The 22896-nt window shown below is 42.0% G+C and overlaps 1 protein-coding gene across 1 annotated transcript in view; it reads left to right on the top strand.

Moving 5' to 3' along the window:
• Positions 1–21179, top strand: part of LOC124788671 (dynein axonemal assembly factor 4-like) — a 129117-nt gene extending 107938 nt beyond the window's left edge. The window contains exons 6-7 of the mRNA XM_047255953.1: positions 3029–3182; positions 20949–21179. Of these exons, the coding sequence (XP_047111909.1) occupies positions 3029–3182; positions 20949–21179 (385 nt within the window). The remainder of the gene's footprint in view (positions 1–3028; positions 3183–20948) is intronic.
• Positions 21180–22896: the final 1717 nt, after the last annotated feature.

Here is a 22896-nt window from a genome sequence, read left to right as displayed (position 1 = left end):
AATCTAATCTTGGCTACATGTAACAACTGTTCATCAGACCAACCATTCATCACAGCTGAAGTTTCTATGTCCTCCACAAACGAACGCACATCCTCAGATACCTTGCCAGAAAACAGAATAATCAAACTCGCAGCAGCTGGATCAGTCTCCTGCTGCGGTATCCTCGGTGACAACAACTTATCAGGTGGTTTCCCACTCACTCCTAGATTTTAATTCACTTCTCAACTGTGTGTTGTCCGCTGTCAATTGTGCTACCCTTCCCAACAAAATCTGTACTGCTTCGGGTTCCGACACACCTTACGTCCCTGACTCTGCGATTGTGTTGCTTTCGTTCCCAGTTAGTCCCAATTTCAACCTATAAAATCATACAGAAACAAAACATTTAACTACAAAAATAAACTGACTTCCTACAGCTCAGTATCTCATCTTGTGTTTTAGGAGGAGATAAATAAAACATCATACTCAACCCCAAACAAAAGTAATTAAGTGCCGTGAAAGGAAAAAAATCTTACTGCCCCAAACACACTAACGCTTACTCTGACAACGCAAAGAAAGAAAATATCCAACACTCAAAAAGAAAAATTGGTCAACACTCACCACATTTTTTGACTATAATGCAGGTGGTGGGCACGAACGTTGTACTGTACAGACGACACCTGCTATTCTGACACCAAATGTAGCCATCACTGCCAAATATAGATGTCGGTGTGGGGTGGAGGAATGTTGGACGCCGATGGAAACTGTCAGGATGCACTGTATTAACACTCGGCCCTGATCTTCAAGTGTTTTATTATTCCCAGCTACAGTCCCACGTTCCTCTCTGTCTACATCACAGGGTCCCATTAATAACAAATAACAATCATTTTATTTAATTTTTTTGTAGTAGGCACAAAGTAACATGCATCTCCCCACTCCCTTGGTATTACACATTATGGAAAATGCCTTGGTATTGTAGGGTTAAGCCATTATCAAGACGAGGGTGAGTCGAAAAAGGCTTTACAGCTTTTGAATGATATAGAAATTTATTGAGATAAGTTACAGAATCTGTATGAGTGTCATTTTTTTGGAAACAACCTCAAGTTCCACATAAAAGTATCAAGTGTCATTGTGGTTCAGTATGACTACCGTTTGTGATATGGCAAACATCCCATCACTAATCAATTTGTTCCCACACTCGTTGCAGTAAATTGGGCCTAACTTGGAAGGGGAGAAACATACACACACTCTTAAATAATGAAACCCCAGAGAAAGAAATTTGTTTCATGAAACCAAAACGCACAGTGAGCATGCTCCTCACCAGTGAAACTAGCCAATTTAACTGTGCACTACACTGGCACTTCAGGTGGTAGAATGCACTACACGAATCCAACTTGAGGTTGTTTGCTAAAAAATGTCACGTCTACCAATTCTGTAAGTTTCCCCAATAAATTTTTATATCATTCCAAAGTTGTTGAGTTCTTTTTGACTTACTCTGTATTTGAGGTTCCTTATATACATAAAATATTTAATATGAAATAGCTTAAAAACCACACTTCATATCAAGGTGCATTTTCATCCATGCACTCGTCCTAATTTTGTCTTCATAAGTATGTTACAGATTTTCTGTCACTAGTTATGTTTCATTTTTATTAGATTTAGTATGATTTTTATATTTGTTCTGACCAGGCAATTCAGCTATGGCAGCCCTTCTTCTGTGCTCATGCCAGCAACAGGGTTATAGCGACCATGCAGTAGAAGCTGGTGCACACCTGACCTGCAGTCTAAAATTCTCATACTCAGACCATCTGCAAAGGGTGCCACAATCTATTAATGACACCACGAAGCTTGTGTGGCTACTGAGCCCTGCCTGGCTCTATTGACCCACCTCCTCAGCTGTCAAGCACTCGCAGGTTCAGCTGCACCTGCTCCTAATGTCACAATAATCTGTTTCTCAAATTTCTTGTCACAATTTCTGGGATGTAGTGAGTCAACTTGCCTGCAAAAGACAATGGTTCCAGATTCCAGTCCTGAACTTGCACACAGTTTGAATCTGCCAGGAAGTCTCAGGTCAGTGCACATACTACTGCAGAGTTAAAATTCATTCTGGTAACATTGATACAGTTATTAGTACAACTGAAACCTCATGAAATGCTGCAGGCCAGGTTGTATTCATGTTATGTTAAATCAGTTGTTGTTCTACGCACTCCTAATATAGCTGCATCTACATATTCTATAAACACTTCCACTATTCTTGTGCAGTTATATCACATTTATAACATAGGGTCAATGGCAGTTTAGTGAAACTGGTGACAGCGGACTACATTATAAATTCCAGCCAGGAACTGTTACAGAAACAGTTAGTATGCCCAGAATAATATGATGATGATGAAGAGGTCCCATACGCTGAGGAGCATAGGGAACGATGTAGGAGACCCGCACCGCCAACTAGGCAAGTTTCTAGTGGAGGTGGTTCGCCATTGTCTTCCTCTGACCATAATGGGAATTAATGATGATGATGACGACACAACAACACCCAGTCATCTTGAGGCAGGGAAAAGCCCTGACCCCACTAGGAATCGAACCCGGGGCCCCTTGCGTGGGAAGCGAGAATGCTACTGCAAGACCACGAGCTGCGGACAATACATGAAAAGAGGCTCATAATTTAGATACTAATACTTTTAGGTATTTATTGAAATAACTGATGTTCCTAATGCATTTCATTTAACTGACATTTTTACTTTCATGATGTGTTGATCTATTTGAGCATTTGTTATGCTAGAGTGTGGAATGAGCCAAGGTGTAAGTATACAGAAAATGGAACATAAAGAATTCCTACTTTAAGTAGTGGCATTTAATAATATCTTTAATTGATCCCAAGTCTGCAATACAGAGCTTCAGAAACATCATCTTGTAATAAATTATGTTTGCATATATGTGGAGAGATGTTATTCATGCCTGTAATATTTCAAAATATTCTGTGTGTTTTCTATTGGTTAGGTATTACTCTGCACTAGTAATCTAAAGATTTGTGTTGTTTTATATTTTATAGCTCATTTTTCCAAATGGGTAATTACCTGGGAGCAATCAGTGCTTACAGTCATGCCATTAATCTTGGATTCAAAATGGCTGCATTGTATTCAAACCGTGCTGCTGCACACCTGGCTGTTGGCAACGTGCACAAAGCTATTGAGGATTGCTCAGAAGTAAGTGATCTTTTCATTTATGTTGATGTCGCTGTTGTTGCTAGAAGTTCATGGTAATGGTAGTGGAGCTGATAATGAGTTCTGTTTTTCATACTGTTGTGATCCTTATTAATTTATAATAATAATAATAATTATTATTATTATTATTATTATTTCCATGGCACATTGTGGTAATTCATGACAGAGAGGGAGAGGGGAAAGAGTAAATGGATTAAGGCCAATGCTCAGATGTTTTTTGGTCTTCCTATCTTTTTCCTATAACAAATAAAACTATTAACAACAGTACTGACTGCCAGCGTGCCATAATTCAGAGGACCACTAATTTTTTCGCATTTTTCAGTAATATGAGCGCAAACCGACAAACCAGAACAAGAATGCATCTCTCCTCAATAATCTTTGGAAATGCCAACTGTTACTGTACTATAACAGATTTTTTATGTTAAAGAAAACCTCACTCATTAAAAATATTACAAATCAGATTCATTTTTTACTGCTAAAAATTTCTGTTACTAACATCTGTACACCATATCTCTTGAAAAAACTGTATGCACTCAGACTTTGAACCTGAAATAAACCTGGTCTAATACCCAAACAAAAGTACATCAGTAAACTCACCATAAACAATATGGAACACCAGTGGAGTGTAAGTTCATCACAACATCCATTAAACCTGGAATAGCACAGAAATTATCACTTACATAATCGAAACTAGTTTCACGATCTTGCATTTGAAACAGAAGTCTCCATAACTGTCAAATGTCTGAGCATACTGTTCCTTTTACTGATATTTAACCTTCATTTCAAGATGCTATTGACATCTTCTGCAGTCATGGTCACAATTCTTTGCTAATCACATTGTGTATCTATGATTGTAGCAATAAACATTATGAATAACTTCTTTGACTTTTGCTACTTTGTGTCCATAGTCACTGATAGTCAGTGGAAAGTTCAAATAAACAATAACTGTACATGTATTTATTTTTCATACATACTCTCCAGAGGCACAAGTCAATAATATTTCTGAGGAGAGCTCTCAATTGCAGATACCAGTAATATTTCTGAGGAGAGCTCTCAGTTGCAGATATTTATCTGCTGTGTTTCACACCACAAAACATTATATTCAGCAATACAAAAGATCAAGAATCATGTCCAAATCAGTATTGCTGTCTTATCAACATCAATTTGTGACTGCCTTGTTTGTAACTTGTATCTATGGTTACAGAAATAAATGATGTCTTGCAGGCTGTCACACATGCTCTTCTGAACGTTACTCATAGCAGGCTTTTTCATGCAGTAGGTTTACTAAAATACTACTGTTTCTGAACTAACTTCCCACTAGTTACACATATTGTGTCAGAATGTTACTTCTCAGTGTTAGTTTACACTGTGGTGATAAAAGGTCATGGGATAGTGATATGTACATACACAAATAGTGGTAGTATCACATACACAAGGTACAAAAGGGCTGTGCATTGGCAGAGCTGTAATTCGTACTCAGGTGATACATGTGAAAAGCTTTCCAATGTGATTATGGCCACACAGTGGGAATTAACAGACTTTAAAAGCAGAATGGTAGTTGGAGCTAGACGCATAGGACATTCTATTTTGAAAATCATTAGAGAATTCAATATTCCAAGATCCACAGTGGCAAGAGTGTACCGAGAATACCAAATTTCAGGCATTACCTTTAACCACAGACAACACAGTGGTTAGTGGCTTTCACTTATTGACCCAGAACTGTGGCATCTGCATAGAGTTGTCATTGCTAACAGACAAGCAACACTGCATGAAATAACCAGAGAAATCAATGGGGATGTACGACAAACATATCCATTATGACAGTGAGGTGAAATTTGGCACTAATGTGCTGTGGCAACAGACAGCTGACCCAAGTGTCTTTGCTAACAGCATGACATTACCTGCAGCACTTGTTATGAGGTTGTGACCATGTCAGTTAGACTCCACACAACTGTAGAATCATGGCCAGGTCAGATGAGTCCCAATTTCAGTTACTAATAGCTTATGGTACGATTTGAGTGTGCTGCAGATCCCGCAAAGCCGTGGGCCAAGTTGCCAACAAGGCACTGCGGAAGCTGGTGGTCGCTTCATAATGGTTGGGCTGTTTTCTGCCATCACAGTTGAAGTTCAAAAGGCTCTGAGCACTATGGGACTTAACATCTATGGTCATCAGTCCAGTTGAAGTATTACAATGTTGTTAGTGTCCTCTGATATCACTTATTGGATATAATTTGCCTCAATATGACATCATACATCTTAAACCTAAGGCTATATGATATTTATTTACATTTGCACATTCTGTTTCATAAGTTCAAAGGAGTTCACGTATACAACTACGTAACATAGTGGAGTTTCGCATTTAGTTTTTAAATTGTGAATTGAAACATATTTTACTGCTTTTATCAAAATATTGTCTTACTGAGTAGGTGGATTGGTACAGTATATATGTCCTTACTTGTCTCTCTTACACTTTTAATACATAATAGTTTTTATAGTATTAGGAGGTTTATTGCACAGTTTGATCCCCATGTGCTAGGTTCCTTTTGGAGATATATTGAAACATGACGTTCCTTGCTAATTTCTTGTTTCTTGATGAACATTGATGTTTTCAGAACATACATACAGGGTAATGGTGCAAAATTTAATTCTTTAAAATCCTTTAAAATCCTGCTTTACTCTCTAATGCTCTTCCAAGTACATCTACATCATATTCCACAAGACACCTAATGGGGTGTGGTGGAGCGTGCTTTCAGTACCGCTATCTGAGCCCTCCAACCCTGTTCCACTAGTGCAGGGCTTCCCAACCTTTTCAGCTGGCGGACCCCTTCTTCAGTCGAAAATCCATGGCGGACCCCTACTCAGTCAAGAGCACAGTAACTTTAAAGTTCAAAGTTCAGTGCAAAATCCTTGGGAACTCACTCACCCCACTCCCACTCCCGGCCGGAGTGGCCGAGCGGTTCTAGGCGCTTCAGTCTGGAACCGCGCGACCGCTAGGGTCGCAGGTTCGATTCCTGCCTCGGGCATGGATGTGTGTGATGTCCTTAGGTTAGGTAGGTTTACGTAGTTTTAGGTTCTAGGGGACTGATGACTTCAGATGTTAAGTCCCATAGTGCTCAGGGCCATTTAAACCATTTGAATCCTCCCCCCCTCCCTCAAAGTATCAATAGTCTTTGGTTTAGAGATGAGTGAAAACAAATTGAAATTAATGATCCAATTTGAATTCCCACTGTATCCAGACACTTACTAGTGGATTTACTCCCTTTGTTCAACACACTATAGCCTGATTAAAATTACTTGGTAATTGACATTTCACACATTGGAGCTGCCTTCCTCCAAGAACGATCAACGTCACGTCTGAACTGTTCGCTGTTGACAAGCTGCCGCTTGTGGTCTGTTCACTTCCACTGTTTGGCTACTGTTGTCTAAGGAGCATGCATATTTTGTAACATTCGTGTTTTGTGTGTGTATGTGTGTGTGTGTAGTTTTTTGTGAAATTCGAAGAAAAATGTTTAAATGTGCACTACTGGCCATTAAAATTGCTACACCAAGAAGAAATGCAGATGATAAACGGGTATTCATTGGACAAATATATTATACTAGAACTGACATGTGATTACATTTTCACGTAATTTGGGTGCGTAGATCCTGAGAAATCAGTACCCAGAACAACCACCTCTGCTTGGATGGCGTGTACAGGTACAGCTGCCCATGCAGCTTCAACACGATACAGTTGCTTGGCCACCATTGACCAGACATTTTCAATTGGTGAGAGATCTGGAGAATGTGCTGGTCAGGGCAGCAGTCAAACATTTCCTGTATCCAGAAAGGCCCGCACAGGTCCTGCAACATGCGGTCGTGCATTATCCTGCTGAAATGTAGGGTTTCGCAGGGATCGAATGAAGGGTAGAACCACGGGTCGTAACCCATCTGAAATGTAACATCCAGTGTTCAAAGTGCCGTCAATGCAAACAAGAGGTGACCGATACGTGTAACCAATGGCACCCCATACCATCACGCCGGGTGTTACGCCAGTATGACGATGACGAATACATGCTTCCAATGTGCGTTCACCACGATGTCGCCAAACACAGATATGACCATCATGATGCTGTAAACAGAACCTGTATTCATCCAAAAAAAATGACATTTTGCCATTCATGCACCCAGGTTCGTCGTTGAGTACACCATCGCAGGCGCTCCTGTCTGTGATGCAGCGTCAAGGGTAACCGCAGCCATGGTCTCCGAGCTGATAGTCCATGCTGCTGCAAACATCGTCGAACTGTTCGTGCAGATGGTTGTTGTCTTGAAAACATCCCCATCTGTTGACTCATGGATCGAGACGTGGCTGCACAATCCGTTACAACAATGCGGATAAGATGCCTGTCATCTCGACTGCTAGTGATACGAGGCCGTTGGAATCCAGCACAGCGTTCCGTATTACCCTCCTGAACCCACCGATTCCATATACTGCTAACAGTCTTTGGATCTCGACCAACGTGAGCAGCAATGTCGCGATACAATAAACCGCAATCGTGATAGACTACAATCCGACCTTTACGACAGTCGGAAATGTGATGGTATGCATTTCTCCTCCTTACACGAGGCATCACAACAACGTTTCACCAGGCAATGCCGGTCAACTGCTGCTTGTGTATGAGAAATCGGTTGCAAACTTTCCTCATATCAGCACGTTGTAGGTGTCGTCACCGACACCAATCTTGTGTAAATGCTCTGAAAAGCTAATCATTTGCATATCACAGCATCTTCTTCTTGTCGGTTAAATTTCATGTCTGTAGCACGTCATCTTCGCGGTGTAGTAATTCTAATGGCCAATAGTGTATGTAAAGTCTATGGGACGTAACTGCTGAGGTCATCGGTCCCTAGTCTTACACACTATTAACCGAAGTTTAACTTCCGCTAAGGACAAAACACACACACACACACACACACACACACACACACACACACACACACACACACATACACATGCCCGAGGGAGGACTGGAACCTCCGGTGGGAGCGGTGATGGAGTAACTGCACCCTTCTTCAGTGATTCTGACTTCAGCCACCGATCCATGTTAGAAGTAATAAACTGGTCAAAAATCGACTTATGAAATAGGTAGTGCACTGACTAAGCAAGTTTAACATTTAATTATGCCTGGGGCTGCATACGTGCCAGCGTAAAACGTTTCAGCGCATCTAGCGCCGTGAACCGGCGCACAAACGACCCCCGTATTGTTGCGAAACAGTCGATCAGAGAAACCGCGTTCTCCGGCACTAACTTGTGTATGCGTTCTCACAGGAACCGCAAAGGCTGCTTGGGAATACGACCTGAAGTAAAAGTACACGTTTTTCACACACAAAAAAAATAGTGATGAATTTGATTTTCACATATTTATTCAATAATTTTGCTCATTATTTTACACCATTTGGTAAAAGGTGACCGCGGACCCCTAGAAAGAGCCGACGGACCCCTAAGGGGTCCGCGGACCACACGTTGGGAAGCCCTACACTAGCGAATAGTGCATGGGAAGAATGATTGTCGGTAAGCCTCTGTACTGGCTCTAATTGGTCGAATTTTCTCCTCATGGTCAATACGCGAAATGTATGTGGGGGAAGTAGTATGTTGTCTGAGTCCTCCTGAAAGGTGCTATCTTGAAATTTCAATAATAAATCTCTCCGTGATGCACAACGCCTCTCTTGTAACATCCGCCAGTGGAGTTTGTTTAGCATCTCCATAACACTCTCTTGCCAGCTAAATGATCCCGTGATGAAATGTATGGCTCTTCATTGAATCTTTTCTATCTCCTCTATCAGTCCTATCTGATAGGGATCCCACATAGATGAACAATACTCAAGAATCTGTCATACAAATGCCTTATAAGTCACTTCTTTCATGGATGAGTCACATTTCCTTAAGATTCTTCTGATGAATCTGAGCCTGATGTCTGCTTTTCCCACTATCTGTTTTTATATAGTCGTTCCACTTAAGGTATCTCTGGATAGTTATGCCTAGATATCTTACAGCAGACGCTGTCTCCAGCTGTTTGTCATCAATAGCGTAGCAGTACAGTAGTGGATTCCTTTTCTTATGTATGCACAATATGTTACATTTATTTACTTTCAGGGTCAGCTGTCAGAGCCTGCACCATTCATCAGTTCTCTGCGGGTTGTTCTACAAATTCTTTCTATCTTCTGGCATAGCTAGTTTGGCATAGACTACTGCGAATAGCCTTAAAGAGCATTCTACTAGATCATTTATATACATTGTAAACAGCAGTGGTTGTGTCCCACTTCCCTGTGGTACTCTAGATATTAGCTTTACATTTGTCTATTTAGTTCCATTAAGAGCGACATGTTGAGTTCTGTCTGCGAGAAAGCCTTAAATCCTATCGCAGGGCTGTTCAGATACTCCATAAGCTCGTATTTTTTTCACTGAATGACAATGTGGAGTGGTGTCAAATGCCTTACTGAAATCAAGGAACATGGCATCAACCTGAACGCAGTTGTCCACTGCGCTGTGGATCTCATGGAGGAACTGATGTTTGTGGAATCCATGTTGATTTTTAAAGAGGAGATGTTAATTTTCCAAAAACATCATAATTCTGGAGCGTAAAACATGGTCCATAATTCTACAACAGACTGATGTCAACGATACAGGTCTATAATTGTGTGGATCTGTCTTATGGCCTTTCTTAAAAATGGAAATGATCTGCACTTTTTTCCAGTCATTAGGTACCTTACATTGCTCAAGCGATCTACGATAAATTACTGCTAAAAGGGGAACAAGTTCTTTTGCATAATCTTTATAGAAACTTATAGGTATCTCATCTGGTCCTGAAGCCTTTCTGCTACTAAGCGATTGTAGCTGCCTTTCAATTCCATGATCGGTTATCTCAATATCCACCATTTTGATGTTCGTACAATGACTGAAAGGAGATACAGTGTTATGGTCTTCCACGGTGAAACAACTTCAGAAGACCGAATTCAGTATTTTGGCCCTCTCTGTGTTATCTTCCGTTTTGGTGCCAGTGTGGTCACTGAGAGAATGAACAGATGATTTTGACCCACTTACTGATTTCACATACAATCAAAATCTCTTAGGATTTTTTCTCAGGTCGGTTGACAACGTCTTACTTTCAAAATCATTGAATGCTTCTCTCATTGCTCTCCTTACTCTCATTTTTGCTTCGTTCAGCTTTTGTTTGTCAGCTAGGGTTTTACTTCTCTTGAATCTGAGATGAAGTGCTCTTTGTTTACGTAGCACTTTTCTAACATGGCTATTAAACCATGGTGGATCTTTCCCATCCCTTGAAACCTTACTCGGAACATACTTGTCTAGGGCATGTTGAACGATGCCTTAGATTTTTTTCCATGTGTTCACCACATTTTCATCCTCATCACTGAATATTTGATGTTGGCTGCTGAGATATTCTAAAATTTGTATCCTGTCTCCCCTGTTGAGCAAATATATCTCCCTACCTCTCTTAACATTCCTTGTAGGACCCATTGTCATAGATGCTTCACAGCCTTATGATCACTGATACCTTCCTCTATGGAAGGCCTGTTTGTTGCCAGGAGGTCTAAGACATTACCTTCATGAGTTGGTTCTCTGACTATCCACTCAAGGCAATTTTAAGACAAGACATCCAGAACAATGCTACATGATTCTCTGCCTCTGGTACCAGTTTTGATGGCATAACACTCCCAATCTATACCTGGCAAGTTTAATTCACTCCCTATTACAACGACATGCTCAGGAAAGTTACTAATGATATTTTACAAGTTCTGTCTGAAGCACTCTACAACTACTGGTCCTGAGCCAGGTAGTCTATAAAAGCATCAGATCACCACTTCTGACCAATCTTTGATACTTAATTGCACCTAGATCAATTCACATTCGGAATCTGTGATAACCTCACCAGATTTTATCAAATTTTTTACTGCAATAAACGCACCGCCACCATTGGTGACTAACCTATACTTACAATAAACATTCCAATTTGAACTTAGGATTTCATTGTCATTGACATCTGGTTTCAGCCAGGTTTCTGTTCCCAATACTATCTGTGTATTATAAACTTCAGTAAGCGATACTAATTTGGGACCTTTCCTTGGATGCTCCTGCAGTTTACTAAAATCATATTAATCTTTTCTATCTCTGATCTGCAAGGACCAAGATTCTCTGAGGTCGCTGTGGTTGATTTAACTGGCAAATCGTCTTTGCTCCCAAGTGAGGGGTTCTCTAACCTAAAAAAGCCCCATGTGCCCACCACATGTAATCCGCCACCCTAGTAGCCGCTTCCTGTGTATAGTGTACACCTGACCTATTAAGGGGAACCCTACAATTCTGCACCCGATAGTGGAGGTCGCGAAATTCACATCCGATAGCATCGAAGAGTTGTCTGAGCCTCTGGTTTAGGCCTTCCACTCTCCTCCAAAGCAGAGGACCATGATCAACCATGGGTACAATGCTACAAATAGACAGCTTAGCCTGGACCTCGGATGCGTTGCTAGTTGCCTTCACCAAACCAGCCGGTCGCCGAAAGGAGTCAAACATGGCCTCAGAACCCAAGCGGCAGGCATCATTAGTGCTGACATGTACCACTACATGCAGCCGGTTGCACCCAGTGCATTCGGTAGCCACCAGCAGGGCATCCTCCACATCATGGACGAGACCTCCCGGCAAACGTATTGAATGGAGACTGGAATTCTTTCCTGCCTTGCCTGCTATCTCCCTGAGGGGCTCCACTACCCACCTAACATCGGAGCTCCCAATGACTAATATACCCACCCTCTGTACTTGTCCAGTTTGGACAGGAAAATAGGCCACTGGCCCAACAAGAGAAGAATCCCAAGAGAAGAATCCCATGCTGGCTCAGAGCTATCATCAACACTGGTTAGCACCTCGTACCTGTTGCTAAGACACAGGGAGCCAGCTGCATGGCCTACTCCCTCTTTTGCCTTCTGTCCAGTGACATGCAAACCCACCACTGTCTGCCACCTCCTCTGGAGTGAGGACAGACTGGTCAGATGTTGCGTATCAGAAGCTGCAGCGACGTCCAGGTCACCAGGGGACTCCAGTGGCACCAAAGGTGTCGCAGGACTCGTCACTAGCGCCCTGCCATCACCGCAATTTTGAGAATTAGCTAGAAGCTTGTTGACGGCAGCCAATGCAGCTTCCAGTGTTAACGGACAGCAGCCAACTCTCCTTGTATCCACTCAAAACAAGTACAATCCGTAGCCATATCGTACCGTGTATAAAATAGATATAAGGTCTCAAATGGCACTACTGAATTTGAAAATATACGAAAGAAGAATAACGTAACACTAAAAGCTGCTGTGCAGATTTCTCACTGTACTCTGAGACCACAAGCTATTAAACAGAGATAAATTTCTCTACTGAAGTTGATGTATTTACAGATACCTTTTATTAGAAATCCTGTGTGCTGGAAAGTTACTGCACAAGATAAATATTCAAACTAGAATGCACTGATCTAAACTGTGTGCTGTCTACTAGCAGAAAATTTGAACTTAGTGGTGTGACAGAGTTTCAGGTGATGGGAAAATTTACAGTGGGAAGCCACCCTCCACAAGGATATTCAAAGGACTTATGCAAAAACAAAAACTACAGTTCATTTTCCAACCACTAGTCTACACAGTAAAATATGCATGTTCAGTTCACTTCTTTGCAGAAGCACCTGAACAAAAAACAGAGACTAAATTAATTTATAGTTTATCAGATAAGTGCTTCTGCTGCATGTCCTCTCAGCTCAGCGGCTGCCACTGCTGCTACACTCATTCTAATAAGACTCTTTTGTATTCTGAAAGTACTCTGTGCTGCAGGAGACTTTCTTCCAGAAAGTAATCCCTTATTTTAGATGTGAGAGAAAATGTACATAATTTGTAATAATAATTGGTTGCTCATTTATGTAGCTTTCTAGGATGTTTAGGGCATAACAGTCTTTACTTGCTGTGAACTAAGATGTGCCACGTACATGCCTCATTTGATGTTACTTTGGATCTTCAGGCCCAATAAGTTTTCTCTTTATTACAGACTACAGGTTAACTATCAATAGTGACACTTGAATATTGTACATTTCTATTTTTGCTCACTGGACAGTGACAGTGTTTATTTTTTCTGGAATGTCATCATAACTCTCTCTCTCTCTAACTCCCCCCCCCCCCCACTCCCTCGCTCCCATGACAGACCCTACAGGTGACAAAGACTCCATTTCATAAGCATTTGGAGACTAATCTAGCTGTGTTGTGTGTAAATGACATGGTCAGCCATGTCAAATGCTTTAGTTAAGTCAAGGAATATTTCTGCTACTTGCACTTTACCATCCATAAGTTTTATTTTAGAAAACTATATATACAGTCTTATATCACAGTCTCCACATGGCTGGTTGAAGGTTATATGAATCCCAGAGCACTGAAGAAGTGCAGCAACCTAATCAGCTATATGTACTCTTTTTTTATTTATTATTCTACTTCCACATTGTATGTGAAGACAACATCTCATGTTATTTGGTCTCAGTAAGATGCTATGCACTTTGATTTTTGAATCATTACCAGTCAAATATTAATAGCTATATTACCATAGCAATAATAAGCCTGTCTGTCATAAATTAGAAATATATTTTTGGAACACTATCTGCTGAGGCCATGTATACACTGAAATTGATAAAGTGACCAAAATGCACTTATGCCTGTTTCCACTACTTAGAATGAGTGAGATAACATCTATTCCAGATGTTCACCATCGCTCAAACTGCAATTGCAGGCACCAACTTGTGCACATTGTCTTGAAAATGATTATAAATTACTATAGCACACATTATAAAGTAACAATGTTATGAGAAGGAAAGTTGCTACTCACCATAAAGCATAAATGCTGAGTCGCAGATAGGCACAACAAAAAGACTCTCACAATTAAAGCTTTTGGCTATTAGCCTTCATCAATAATAGACATACATGCGTGCGCACACACGCACGCGCCCACACGCGCACACACACACACACACACACACACACACGACTGCAGTCTCAGGCAGCTGAAACCGCACTGTGAGCAGCGGACTGGAGTAGGTGGTGGTAGGAGGATGTAAGGGACAGGTGTTGCATCTAGGTCTGTTGCAGGAGTATGAGCCATGAGGTAAGGGATTGGGAGCAGGTGTTGTGTAAGGATGGACAAGTATTTGTGTAGATTTGGTGGACGGCGGAATACCACTGTGGGAGAGGTGGGAAGGATAATGGGCAGGATATTTTTTATTTCAGGGCACGATGAGAGGTAATCAAAACCCTGCCAGAGAATGTAATTCAGTTGCTCCAGACCTGTGTGGTACTGAGTTAGGAGGGGAATGCTCCTCTGTGGCCGAACAGTGGGACTCCAGGAGGTGGTGAGAGACTGGAAAGATAAGGCACTGGTAATTTGTTTTTGTACAAGGTTGGGAGGATAATTATGGTCAGTGAAGGCTTCGGTGAGACCCTCAGCACATTATAAAGTAAAATCCATCATATTGTACACTTAGAAAGTTTAAAACTCTGGGGAGAAAAAATATAACACCAGTTGGGAAAACTAAGTGTATGTTGTGATTAGTGCCAGAAGCTGGAAACCTAACTCTGCAACATTCCTTAGGAGAGAATGAGAACACCGGCACAACTGAATGTATCAGTCATTAAAGAATGCCTGAAAGGAATGTAAGTCACGATGGCAAAAACAATACAAAGTCAGCTAGAGTATCACTAATCTTAATTCAAACAAATAGTTATTAGGATTTGAGAGTATTCTGGTTGTCCAGCTGTTCCACTGATTGGCCTGTATCATTTGTCGTGAGGGAATAGCAACACAAGATTTTTCAAAATGTATAGCAAATAGCCTCTGTCAACAATATTGTATTTAAAGTTAGTAATAATTCACTGCAGACTGTAATGTAGCAAGGCACGTCTATAAAATGTGGTTTAATAAAATAGCACTATGTCGACAGTATTCTTCAAATATTTGAAAATATGTACAATTTTATGTCAGATGGGCAGCGTTTTAAAATATTGAAAAATCATGTGCATCTAATCCAAAGCAGTATTCTCAGTTCAGAATTACAACTCGTAATTTAGCCACTGAAGAAAAAAGTTTAAAGGCCAATGTGTTGCACTGCCCTTGATAATGTCATCCCCACAGCTTGTGTTATGTGGATAAACTTGGTTTCTGGCTTCTGAAGCCACGCTGAGAGTGAGTTAGTATATAATTTTCGTTAATTAATTTTATTGTACTCATATGTTCTAATATATCTTTAAGAAGGAATTTATTTTACATGTACCAGATACAAAAAATCTAATACACTCCTGGAAATGGAAAAAAGAACACATTGACACCGGTGTGTCAGACCCACCATACTTGCTCCGGACACTGCGAGAGGGCTGTACAAGCAATGATCACACGCACGGCTCAGCGGACACACCAGGAACCGCGGTGTTGGCCGTCGAATGGCGCTAGCTGCGCAGCATTTGTGCACCGCCACCGTCAGTGTCAGCCAGTTTGCCGTGGCATACGGAGCTCCATCGCAGTCTTTAACACTGGTAGCATGCCGCGACAGCGTGGACGTGAACCTATGTGCAGTTGACGGACTTTGAGCGAGGGCGTATAGTGGGCATGCGGGAGGCCGGGTGGACGTACCGCCGAATTGCTCAACACGGGGGGCGTAAGGTCTCCACAGTACATCGATGTTGTCGCCAGCGGTCGGCGGAAGGTGCACGTGCCCATCGACCTGGGACCGGACCGCAGCGACGCACGGATGCACGCCAAGACCGTAGGATCCTACGCAGTGCCATAGGGGACCGCACCGCCACTTCCCAACAAATTAGGGACACTGTTGCTCCTGGGGTATCGGCGAGGACCATTCGCAACCGTCTTCATGAAGCTGGGCTATGGTCCCGCACGCCGTTAGGCCGTCTTCCGCTCACGCCCCAACATTGTGCAGCCCGCCTCCAGTGGTGTCGCGACAGGCGTGAATGGAGGGACGAATGGAGACGTGTCGTCTTCAGCGATGAGAGTCGCTTCTGCCTTGATGCCAATGATGGTCGTATGCGTGTTTGACGCCGTGCAGGTGAGCGCCACAATCAGGACTGCATACGACCGAGGCACATAGGGCCAACACCCGGCATCATGGTGTGGGGAGCGATCTCCTACACTGGCCGTACACCACTGGTGATCGTCGAGGGGACACTGAATAGTGCACGGTACATCCAAACCGTCATCGAACCCATCGTTCTACCATTCCTAGACCGGCAAGGGAACTTGCTGTTCCAACAGGACAATGCACGTCCGCATGTATCCCGTGCCACCCAACGTGCTCTAGAAGGTGTAAGTCAACTACCCTGACCAGCAAGATCTCCGGATCTGTTCCCAATTGAGCATGTTTGGGACTGGATGAAGTGTCGTCTCACGCGGTCTGCACGTCCAGCACGAACGCTGGTCCAACTGAGGCGCCAGGTGGAAATGGCATGGCACGCCGTTCCACAGGACTACATCCAGCATCTCTACGATCGTCTCCATGGGAGAATAGCAGCCTGCATTGCTGCGAAAGGTGGATATACACTGTACTAGTGCCGACATTGTGCATGCTCTGTTGCCTGTGTCTATGTGCCTGTGGTTCTGTCAGTGTGATCATGTGATGTATCTGACCCCAGGAATGTGTCAATAAAGTTTCCCCTTCCTGGGACAATGAATTCACGGTGTTCTTATTTCAATTTCCAGGAGTGTATTTGTGGAGATCATCATGTTAAAAAATGTACAAAATAGATTTATAATCCAAAAAAAATGTTCACCAGTTTACTATAGATAAAATGTGAAACATTAATATGTACATTCATTTTAAACAGATTCAGTACACAATACCTGCACACATCTAGAATTATGGTCTGTGTTTGGTTTTAGATTTCGTTCATCTATACACAATAATGTTAATGAGCTCAAAGACAACTTAATTGGAGATTTGGGTATCAGCTCTTTCTCTCTCTCCTCTCTCCTCTGCTTGTGTCTGTGTATATGCGGATGGATATGTGTGTGTGTGCGAGTGTATACCTGTCCTTTTTTCCCCCTAAGGTAAGTCTTTCCGCTCCCGGGATTGGAATGACTCCTTACCCTCTCCCTTAAAACCCACATCCTTTCGTCTTTCCTTCTCCTTCCCTCTTTCCTGATGAGGCAACAGTTTGTTGCGAAAGCTTGAATTTTGTGTGTATGTTTGTGTTTGTTTGTGTGTCTATCGACGTGCCAGCGCTTTTGTTTGGTAAGTTTCATCATCTTTGTTTTTTTTATATATATATATATATAGATAGACACACAAACAAACACAAACATACACACAAAATTCTAGCTTTCGCAACCTATGGTTGCCTCGTCAGGAAAGAGGGAAGGAGAAGGAAAGACAAAAGGATATGGGTTTTAAGGGAGAGGGTAAGAAGTCATTCCAATCCCGGGAGCGGAAAGACTTACCTTAGGGGGAAAAAAGGACAGGTATACACTCGCACACACACACATATCCATCCACACATACACAGAAACAAGCAGACATTTGTAAAGGCAAAGAGTTTGGGCAGAGATGTCAGTCGGGGCGGATGTACAGAGGCAAAGATGAAGTTGAAAGACAGGTGAGGTATGAGCGGCGGCAAATTGAAATTAGAAATTAGCGGAGATTGAGGCCTGGCGGATAGCGAGAAGAAAGGATATGCTGAAGGGCAAGTTCCCATCTCCGGAGTTCTGACAGGTTGGTGTTAGTGGGAAGTATCCAGATAACCCGGACGGTGTAACACTGTGCCAAGATGTGCTGGCCGTGCACCAAGGCATGTTTAGCCACAGGGTGATCCTCATTACCAACAAACACTGTCTGCCTGTGTCCATTCATGCGAATGGACAGTTTGTTGCTGGTCATTCCCACATAGAACGCTTCACAGTGTAGGCAGGTCAGTTGGTAAATCACGTGGGTGCTTTCACACGTGGCTCTGCCTTTGATCGTGTACACCTTCCGGGTTACAGGACTGGAATAGGTGGTGGTGGGAGGGTGCATGGGACAGGTTTTACACCGGGGGCGGTTACAGGGGTAGGAGCCAGAGGGTAGGGAAGGTGGTTTAGGGATTTCATAGGGATGAACTAAGAGGTTGCGAAGGTTAGGTGGACGGCGGAAAGACACTCTTGGTGGAGTGGGGAGGATTTCATGAAGGATGGATCTCATTTCAGGGCAAGATTTGAGGAAGTCGTATCCCTGCTGGAGAGCCACATTCAGAATCTGATCCAGTCCCGGAAAGTATCCTGTCACAAGTGGGGCACTTTTGGGGTTCTTCTGTGGAAGGTTCCGGGTTTGAGGAGATGAGGATGTGGCTCTGGTTATTTGCTTCTGTACCAGGTCGGGAGGGTAGTTACGGGATGCAAAAGCTGTTTTCAGGTTGTTGGTGTAATGGTTCAAGGATTCCGGACTGGAGCAGATTCGTTTGCCACGAAGACCTAGGCTGTAGGGAAGGGACCGTTTGATGTGGAATGGGTGGCAGCTGTCATAATGGAGGTACTGTTGCTTGTTGGTGGGTTTAATGTGGACGGACGTGTGAAGCTGGCCATTGGACAGGTGGAGGTCAACGTCAAGGAAAGTGGCATGGGATTTGGAGTAGGACCAGGTGAATCTGATGGAACCAAAGGAGTTAAGGTTGGAGAGGAAATTCTGGAGTTCTTCTTCACTGTGAGTCCAGATCACGAAAATGTCATCAATAAATCTGTACCAAACTTCGGGTTGGCAGGCCTGGGTAACCAGGAAGGCTTCCTCTAAGTGACCCATGAATAGGTTGGCATACGAGGGGGCCATCCTGGTACCCATGGCTGTTCCCTTTAATTGTTGGTATGTCTGGCCTTCAAAAGTGAAGAAGTTGTGGGTCAGGATGAAGCTGGCTAAGGTAATGAGGAAAGAGGTTTTAGGTAGGGCGGCAGGTGATCGGCGTGAAAGGAAGTGCTCCATTGCAGCGAGGCCCTGGACATGCGGAATATTTGTGTATAAGGAAGTGGCATCAATGGTTACAAGGATGGTTTCCGGGGGTGACAGACTGGGTAGGGATTCCAGGCGTTTGAGAAACTGTCCATTCGCATGAATGGACACAGGCAGACAGTGTTTGTTGGTAATGAGGATCACCCTGTGGCTAAACATGCCTTGGTGCACGGCCAGCACATCTTGGCACAGTGTTACACCGTCCGGGTTATCTGGATACTTCCCACTAACACCAACCTGTCAGAACTCCGGAGATGGGAACTTGCCCTTCAGCATATCCTTTCTTCTCGCTATCCGCCAGGCCTCAATCTCCGCTAATTTCTAATTTCAATTTGCCGCCGCTCATACCTCACCTGTCTTTCAACTTCATCTTTGCCTCTGTACATCCGCCCCGACTGACATCTCTGCCCAAACTCTTTGCCTTTACAAATGTCTGCTTGTTTCTGTGTATGTGTGGATGGATATGTGTGTGTGTGCGAGTGTATACCTGTCCTTTTTTCCCCCTAAGGTAAGTCTTTCCGCTCCCGGGATTGGAATGACTCCTTACCCTCTCCCTTAAAACCCATATCCTTTTGTCTTTCCTTCTCCTTCCCTCTTTCCTGACGAGGCAACCATAGGTTGCGAAAGCTAGAATTTTGTGTGTATGTTTGTGTTTGTTTGTGTGTCTATCGACCTGCCAGCGCTTTTGTTTGGTAAGTTTCATCATCTTTCTTTTTAGATATATTTTTCCCACGTGGAATGTTTCCCTCTATTATATATATAAAAAAACAAAGATGAGGTGACTTACCGAACAAAAGCGCTGGCAGGTCGATAGACACACAAACAAACACAAACATACACACAAAATTCAAGCTTTCGCAACAAACTTCCGCTCCCGGGATTGGAATGACTCCTTACCCTCTCCCTTAAAACCCACTTCCTTTCGTCTTCCCCTCTCCTTCCCTCTTTCCTGATGAGGCAACAGTTTGTTGCGAAAGCTTGAATTTTGTGTGTATGTTTGTGTTTGTTTGTGTGTCTATCGACCTGCCAGCGCTTTTGTTCGGTAAGTCACCTCATCTTTGTTTTTATATATAATTTTTCCCACGTGGAATGTTTCCTTCCATTATATATATATATATATATATATATATATATATATATATATATATATATATATATATATATATATATATATATATATATATATATATAGGGAAACATTCCACGTGGGAAAAATATATCTAAAAACAAAGATGATGTGACTTACCAAACGAAAGCGCTGGCAGGTCGATAGACACACAAACATACACACAAAATTCTAGCTTTCGCAACCAACGGCTGCTTCATCAGGAAAGAGGGAAGGAGAGGGAAAGACGAAAGGATGTGGGTTTTAAGGGAGAGGGTAAGGAGTCATTCCAATCCCGGGAGCAGAAAGACTTACCTTAGGGGGAAAAAAGGATGGGTATACACTCGCACACACACACATATCCATCCACACATATACAGACACAAGCCTTTGCCTTTTAATTCTGTGATGCCAGGAATTTTTAGTATTGCTGTATACTATGAGACGCATTAATATAATTTTATTACATTTTCTTGTTTGTAACGTAAGTTACTTGTACATATTTTCTGGAGTGGAAAGTGCAGTTGTGAATATAAGGTAAAAAAAAGCTTAACTTCACTCTCATTTACAAAATATAATTCATTCTGGTATATTTTTAACTCTTCATCATTTTAGGCCCTTGAACTCCTCACACCACATGTGTCCATGAATGCAGAAGCACGAGCTTGCTGCCACGCTCGAAGAGCAGCAGCTTTATGTCGCCTTGGGCTGCTCCCACAGGGATTGGCTGACCTAGAGGCTGCGTTACAACTGCAACCAGAAAATGAAAAACTGTGGAATGATATGAAACTTGTGAAGAAAGCAGTTGAATCTCAGACACAAGAGACATCTTCAGATGATGATTAATCATAATGTCCACAACACTGATCACATTAGAGATGATTATGCTATGTTGTTAAGGTTAGTTACTTTATGGAGACTTAATCCTGAATTAAACCTGATAAGTATTAATTTGCAATAGTACAATACCATATTAAAAATTAGGGCACAAAGCAACATAAAGGATAACTGAAGTTAATTTTTGTGATAGGGAAATTGTTAATTTAGCAGGTGGCAACAGATACTAATGAAGCAAATTCTGATATACTGACTAGCTTTTGATACCAAACATTTCCTCATCTAGTAAGGAAGAGAAAACAGTTGGAGGAACAAGTCAATCCAGGGGGTAAAGAAACTCACTCGCCTTAAAAGAAACACACCAATTCAAAGTGGAAATCAGTGATGAAATCCTAGCAGCAGATAAGATTTTGAAACTTGAGGAATTTAAACTGTAGAGAGGACTGTGAGTCAAGTCAAGTATTAGAGAATGACAGATTAAAATAAAACAATACACAAGACAATAATGGACAATGATGTAAAGAAAGGAAAGAATAATCAAATGATGAATAAGTAGTATGCAAGAGATAAAAGAAAAAAAAATAAAGCTGAGCAGAGAATCAGAGGATACATTTTAATGTAGCACATGCCTAGATACCATAATCCTGCAGGACTGTCACACCATGCAGATTTAGCCTTTCTTCGGTCACTGTACATCATTTAAGATGACTGCCAGGATGGTTCCTTTGAAATAATGTGGCTGATTTCCTGCCTGATCATCATGCAATTTGAATGTGTTCTCCATCTCTTAATGACCACATTACCAATTAGATTAAATCTTAATCTTCCTCCCTACCTCTTCCCCTCTATTTTCAGTATGTCCTATTTTTCTGACTTGTTGAGAGTCACTTCCATATTTCTCATACTTCAGTAAGTAAAGCTATTGTCAGTCCAAAGATTATTTTGAATACCACTATGCTTTATTAGTCATGGTCCTGTTGGAGGTAGTGTACAGTTGCCTTCCTCCAACCTTTGAACTGGTTTACCCATCCAGTTACAGGGGTATGTACAGTTTAATGCGGATTCCGAACCATGGTGCAACTTGGCATTTTTCACATCAGAAAACATTTCCAGATGTAAAAGAAGTGATAAGTGACAGATAAAAGTCCTAGGATTGACCAGCAATCAAACCTAAGACCTTTTGGTCTGTAGTCAGCACTTTTTTACTCAGCCATTTAGCCACACTCATACTTCAGTCAATTTAATTTGGTCATCATTCCAGTAGTGCTATACTTCAGCAATTCCTATTACCATATTTTATCTCTCTTCATTATTTAAAATTCTCCTTCCTCTTCCCTTCTTAGAGAAGGTTTGCTCTAAAAGCTTGAGTTGCATACATATATGATCTGCTTCCTTCATTGTAATGGTAAGTTTCAGGAGAATTTATGGTTTTTCCTGTGTTCATAATTTCCTTAAAACCACTGCCTCTAATAGAGGTACGATTTACTGTCTCATCGTCATAGAGGTGTCATAATGGCATAACCATAGGAAAGAATTAGCCCCAACCATGTTTGTAGAAGTGCCTCATATTCAATAAATCCTTATAAAATGTAAATTAAGATGACTGAATGGAATATTATCCCTACCCCTTCAAAATGAAAGTCCAGCACATATTAAGAAGTACTAAATAGAGTAAGAGCGAATGTCATAATGAGTGTAAAAAAAAAATTGAACTAGACCATTTTAA

The sequence above is a fragment of the Schistocerca piceifrons genome, chromosome 3 (genome assembly GCF_021461385.2).
Source record: "Schistocerca piceifrons isolate TAMUIC-IGC-003096 chromosome 3, iqSchPice1.1, whole genome shotgun sequence".
Lineage (NCBI taxonomy): Eukaryota > Metazoa > Arthropoda > Insecta > Orthoptera > Acrididae > Schistocerca > Schistocerca piceifrons.
Note: the sequence above shows the minus strand (reverse complement) of the source record. Positions and strands in the feature narration are given on the sequence as shown.